The sequence below is a fragment of the Panicum hallii genome, chromosome 6 (assembly GCF_002211085.1).
Source record: "Panicum hallii strain FIL2 chromosome 6, PHallii_v3.1, whole genome shotgun sequence".
Lineage (NCBI taxonomy): Eukaryota > Viridiplantae > Streptophyta > Magnoliopsida > Poales > Poaceae > Panicum > Panicum hallii.
The window spans coordinates 37375845-37382357 of NC_038047.1; the positions used below are offsets into that span (position 1 = coordinate 37375845).

Here is a 6513-nt window from a genome sequence, read left to right on the forward strand (position 1 = left end):
TTCCGTCTGTTCTAAATTATAGATCATTTTAAAATTTATATGTACGTAATTTTTAAACATAATTATATATATCTAGGTGCATAGCAAAAACTATATACCTAGAAATACCAAAACGATCTATAATTTGTAACTAAAGAGGGAATAATTTTAAAGTAAATAGTTTTATTTAGAAACGTATATACATCTATTAAGCATACGAGATGATGATCCAAGCTGCCATCAAACTTGATGATTTGCTTTGCCAGGCTAGTAGACCAGCAAATATCATCTTCCATGATTTTCCCCAGCCACAATTATGTCGTCAATTATGTGATGTACCCGCACGACGAACGAAACGGACGTCCCAGCAGAACCGGCACGGGCCGATCGGAACCGCCACCGCCCTCCGCAACAAGAGGAGTAGAGGACACCCCTTTCCATCTGCACCGGCACTGCAGCAGCAGCGAGCCTATCCCACCAACCCGAAGTCCCAGTCCCCAGTCTCCCCTTCACACGCGACCCGCGCGCGCACGCCCTCCAGCAATCCACGCCGATGGCCTCGCCGGCGATGGTCCCGCTGCGGCAGCTCTTCGTCGACGGCGAGTGGCGCGCGCCCGCGCAGGGCCGGCGCATCCCCGTCATCAGCCCCGCCACGGAGGCCCACATCGGTGAGCACCTGCTGCTCCCCCCCGCAATCGCCCGCCCTCGTTTTCTTCAACCCCCTTCTCGATTGTTTGTTCCCTCCCTGATGTGCTGGGTTTGCGCGCGCGCGCGCAGGCGAGATCCCGGCGGGCACGGCGGAGGACGTGGAGGCCGCGGTGGCCGCCGCGCGGGCGGCGCTCAAGAGGAACCGCGGCCGCGACTGGGCGCGCGCTCCGGGGGCCGTCCGGGCCAAGTACCTCCGCGCCATCGCCGCCAAGGTACGTACGCTGCTAGCCCTTCTGCGCGCCGGCGGGGTCGTGCGTGCGGTGCTGGTTTTGAGTTTTGACCGAATCCGGTCGAGTGCGCTGCCTCTGCTTCCAAGCGTTGCTGCCTAAGCTGGGACTTGCTGTTCGTGGGCGCCGATCCGGTGACGGATTTTGTGGAATTTTTCTGTCGTAATTTGAAGTGGATCGAGAGTGTCACAACAGTTGCATATGGTTAGTGGCTGTGCTGTCACTTGCGGTAGCTATTTTTATGATTCGGTGACTGGATCTGTACCCTCGCAACAGTCGGAGTGAACTTCTCAGTACTTTTACTATAACTGTCTGTCGTCCTTCTCCTTAGCTTCCTGATGGTGCATTCACTGACCGACCTTAGGTGCCTGAATGTTGGTTTCCATACACTTGTTACTGTTATATGTACAGAGGCGCAGGAACTGCAAATTAGATTTCAATGCCAAACCTGTCTAACTAGGGTGAATCCTTATGTTTCGTTTTCTGGCATGTATGTTATTTTGCTTGCTATCAAAACAGAGTGTATCGGACTTTATTCTGAGCTCCAAAGTCTAAGCGCCTCGAAAGATCTTTCTCTTTGAACTTCAATAGAGTAGTCCTTTACTGGTTGAGTCATCAATTTTTGTTGAAACATATTGACATATATCACGTTTTCCATGCGAAAATTTCTTATTCAGATAATTGAGAGGAAAGCTGAGCTGGCTAAGCTAGAGGTACTTGATTGTGGGAAGCCTTATGACGAAGCAGCATGGGACATGGTATATGACACACCTTATAGAAGTGTGCAGTTTTTCCAGCTTGAAGTTCTGATCTGTTTGATGTTCCTTTTATCAGGATGATGTTGCTGGGTGCTTTGAGTACTTTGCGGATCAGGCAGAAGCCTTGGACAAAAGGCAAAATTCCCCAGTTTCTCTTCCAATGGAGACTTGTAAATGCCATCTTCGGAGAGAGCCTATTGGAGTTGTTGCACTTATCAGCCCTTGGTATTTCATTTCAACCCCATCTCGTTGGTTTTTTTAATTTATGATCAAAACACTCAGGCTAGTATACCGGAGTTGTTGTATTCAGTAATGCAGCTTCATTTTTCACAATACCTCAAAGTTGTATAGCGGAAAAGCTGCATATTCAAATCTAAGCACACACACAGTCTGTTAAAGCTAGTTTAGATAATTTTCCTCATCATTGGCCTGGAATATTTCCAGTCACCCATATTTTTTACATCCTGTCCAGTGTTGATCTCATGTATCCAAATTACTGTCAAATTTATTTATCGCTTGCGTGAACGTTTGGCCAATTTCACTAATTATTCTTGCTATGTTGATACAATCATACAACAGCGTGCTTTGTCCTAGTAGAAGTGTCACTTCTGCTTCTTAAGTTCACTATTCTGCTGTTGTCCTTGTTCACGTATTTGTTGGTTGGGTGATTTCACTTTATTGTGTCTATATTGAAGATGCCGTTGACTCAGTAATTGATTTACTTATATTCTTAATATGTTCTTGTGTTACTTATTTTGATACTAAAGTATTATACTTTGTACTTTGGATTTGTGTTGCAGGAACTATCCTCTCCTGATGGCTACATGGAAGGTAGCTCCTGCTCTTGCTGCTGGTTGTACAGCTGTGCTGAAGCCATCTGAATTGGCATCTGTGTAAGTATTAGCATGTTATGTCATGTTCATGCTATTAGCAATGGCATTTGAAGTATATACTTTTTAAAATTATCAGGACTTGCTTAGAGCTTGCTGATGTCTGTAAAGAAGTCGGTCTTCCTTCTGGTGTCTTGAACATTGTGACTGGATTAGGTCCTGATGCTGGTGCTCCTTTGGCAGCACACCCAGATGTTGACAAGGTATAGCTGTTCTCATACTATGATATAGTCATGTGTGAGCATGCCACATCAATGAAAAAGACCTTCCTCATAGCATGGGTTCATTATGTATTTAGGTCTCTTTTACTGGGAGTTTTGAAACTGGTAAGAAGATTATGGCGGCTGCAGCTCCTATGGTCAAGGTTTGATCCAAATGTCTGAATTTATATTTCATTTGTAGTAATATGCTGTGTTGTGCTTCTTTTCTCTCTCTCTCTTTTAGTTTATAAATTATTAGGAGTATGATTTGGAATACCCTTTTGAATCTCATTTTGAGATGAAGTTCTATCACATTCCTTAATAATGCATTTTTCTTGACAGCCTGTTACACTGGAACTTGGTGGAAAAAGTCCTATAGTAGTATTTGATGATGTTGACATTGAAACAGGTACATGTTTGTTCTGAGGCTTACTAATTTCCAAAAATGGTGTTGGTGTGTGGGGATTGCTGCTATTTGTAAAAGAACTTACTGATAAGAATGCTAGCCCTTCATTGGTGTATGGACTTTCCACAGAATACTCAGCTGAGCAGGGTGCTAGAACAGGAGCTACTTTGACATTGAAAATTGATCGTTATTATTAGCAGCAGACAACCCGTACAATTGGGGTTGGGGGGGGGGGGGGGAGGATAAAAGCACATATGCTTGCTTTGGTTAGTGCTGGGGCATGCAAGTTGAATAAAAAGATGAAATGAAAAGTAGTTGATGCAATATGTATATGTGACATGATTTCATCTTTCATTGTTGATCCCAAGAAAGTAAGGATGGAACTTATGTAGAGAATGTAAGCTTTGGTTAATGGATTCTGACACTTTGTTGATTGTGAATTCTGCTATATTTCTATCATTGATCCTTCCTTTTAAACGTAAACAGCTGTTGAATGGACTCTGTTTGGGTGCTTTTGGACCAATGGTCAAATTTGCAGTGCAACATCTCGTCTTCTTATCCATGTAAGTGTCAAATGTCATTGCTGGTATTGTCACTTGGAATACTTCACAGACTTATTATCTATCGACCATAATATATTTCATAGAGTAGCATTGCTTTAACTTTTTCTCACCCTGTCGTTAATTTCTGATTTGAGAAGATTGTATGATGTCTGCATCACTCCACACTCCACAGAATAATAGCAGTCTACCATGTGCTTTACACCTGCTTTGAACAAAATATGCATGTCCCATCGGTTAGATCTAGGTTTGGGCTCGTATATTTGATGCGACCTGTGTGTGTTTTGGTTTGGTGCATACTTACTAAGGATATTAACTATCACAATGATTTGATTGTATTTTTAATCAACGATGGCAACTTACCACTCTATATTACTCATTTACTCTTTCAAATCAAATCGGACTTATGGACCAGTTAAGTTATTCTTGTCATCATTATCATAGTAATCAAGTTCTGGGTCCAATGAAATTGTTGCAGACAAAAATTGCCAAAGAGTTTAAGGAGAGGATGGTTGCATGGGCCAAAAATATTAAGGTTTCAGATCCACTTGAAGAGGGTTGCAGGCTTGGACCAGTTGTTAGCAAAGCACAGGTACGACGTGTTAACTTTGTCTAAATTCAAACAAGTTATCATTTGACAACTAAGTTTTGTGGCTTTGACAGTTTGGTACTTCTGGATTAGTGTCCGTACATTCTGGTTCTTGCTAGTTTCTACAGGATGTAGCTTCTTCCTGTTTTGAGAAGAACAGTGTTCAAATGCACTTACTGACATGATCTTCTTTAGGTTTACTTTGTTGTAACATCTTCTTTTACAGTAAGAACTATAGCATGGATTAATAGTTAATGTTTATGGTCCTATATATGTCTCTGTACTAGAAGAAAATGGACATCCTAATCACCACCGTCTTTGCAACCATATGCATAGTTGCAAATTACCTCGTTGCTTTATAGTTGTTCTTACTTGTGTTTTTGCATTGTCAGTATGAGAAGATTAAGAAGTTCATATCAAATGCTAAAAGCGAAGGTGCTACTATTCTGACCGGGGGTGTTAGACCGGCGGTAAGGCTCGGTGCATTTGAGAAGGGGTTCTATTTTGAACCCACAATTGAGATAGAACTAATGTTTTTATGTTTTTAACAGCATCTTGAGAAGGGGTTCTATCTTGAACCCACAATCATTACTGATGTTAGCACATCAATGGAAATTTGGAGGGAGGAAGTCTTTGGTCCAGTCCTGTGTGTTAAAGAATTTAGCACTGAAGATGAAGCCATTGAACTGGCCAATGATACACAGTGAGCTACTTGCTTTTAGCACTGTTTCAATGTCTTCTGCAGGATTACAGCTCGTGCATTGTGTAGCTTATGAACTTATTTCACTATTCCTTTTTGATAGTTATGGCTTGGCTGGTGCTGTAATTTCTCGTGATCGTGAACGCTGCCAGAGAATATCCGAGGTATGCACAAGTGATGGTGTTTACAGTATCTGGCTGGTGACTTAATGACTGTATCATACTGATATTCAGAGTTCTCATTTTTTACTTATGCTCTACCTCTGTCCACATTAGTTGAAAGTTGATATTCTTGATTCCATGGCACACAAATTGACTTTTGAGTTTCAACATAGAATCCGTGCAAAGTGCTCCCAGAACAGATTTGCAGTATTTCTACAACACATCTCTAATGAAAACTTGCCCAACAGGAGATCGATGCCGGATGTATCTGGGTAAACTGCTCGCAACCCTGCTTCTGCCAGGCTCCCTGGGGGGGGAACAAGCGCAGTGGCTTTGGTCGCGAGCTTGGAGAAGGGTGGGTAACACGGAATGACAGCATTTTTGCGGACATCAAACAGCTGATGTAATGAGATCTGACTGACACCTGGCCTTTTGTTTTTCATTACAGGGGCATTGATAACTACCTGAACGTCAAGCAAGTCACGGAGTACATCTCTGATGAGCCGTGGGGATGGTACCAGCCCCCCGCCAAGATGTAAGCTGGCACGAGAACTTTGTTTCACTAGAATAAAATCGACTCCATACAAAATGAACCTGTGTATCAAATGGATAATGACATTGTGAAGCGCTGCATCGGCGTAATAAATCGAAAGTGGGAGTTAAGAGTTCTGTTGTACGCTTGTACTTGGGACGCTACATGTGCATAGGTTATATGTGAGACGTTAAATTTGGCGTCGCAGCATGCCTTTTGGATGTGCCAACATGGTGTCTACGACCGTACATGACAAGAAATCTTGTAAGAAAAATCTGTGCCTCTCTTGACGAGCACTCTTTCGTGAGTAATGTATACCTGATCTTGCATAATCTTAACGTGAACTCAATGAAAACCTGGATGTACAAAGGTGGACAATCTAGGGGACACGCTTAGACCTGTGTTCGACGACGAACAGCTTACCTCCTCCAGGAGCTCGCCGGTGTCGGCGATCTCGGGGAACACGTGGAAGCTGTGGATGGCGTCCGGATACTCGACCACCTTCACCGGCTTCCCCTTCCCGCGCTAGCTTTTAGTGAGGCTCTATATATATACCCCTTCGATCCCCCAACGTAAAATAACCGGTCAAACTGCATAAGCTGAGCCTCAAGCACATTCTAAGCGCTCCAAAGTTCCTCAAAGTGAAACCCTAGCTTCCCCACTCCAAATCCTTGGTCTAGGGTTGGGTTTGAGCAAGATCCAAGCAAGATTCAAGCTTTCCTCAAGAGATTCACCTCTCTTGGGCATCTCTTAGCTCTCTCCATCGCTTTCCACATCTATTATTCTTGGAGCTTGGCTCCTAA

At 43.3% G+C, this 6513-nt stretch overlaps 1 protein-coding gene across 1 annotated transcript; it reads left to right on the top strand.

Annotated features, from left to right (window-relative positions):
- Nucleotides 1–382: 382 nt before the first annotated feature.
- LOC112896996 (betaine aldehyde dehydrogenase 2) lies at nucleotides 383–6042 on the top strand. Its single transcript, XM_025965154.1, has 15 exons — nucleotides 383–647; nucleotides 757–899; nucleotides 1592–1672; nucleotides 1749–1897; nucleotides 2473–2565; nucleotides 2642–2765; nucleotides 2861–2926; nucleotides 3105–3171; nucleotides 3655–3731; nucleotides 4207–4320; nucleotides 4710–4787; nucleotides 4869–5020; nucleotides 5121–5181; nucleotides 5427–5533; nucleotides 5627–6042. Exons 1-15 carry the CDS (start codon nucleotides 533–535, stop codon nucleotides 5715–5717), a joined length of 1518 nt encoding a protein of 505 aa, XP_025820939.1. The 5' UTR covers nucleotides 383–532; the 3' UTR covers nucleotides 5718–6042.
- Nucleotides 6043–6513: the final 471 nt, after the last annotated feature.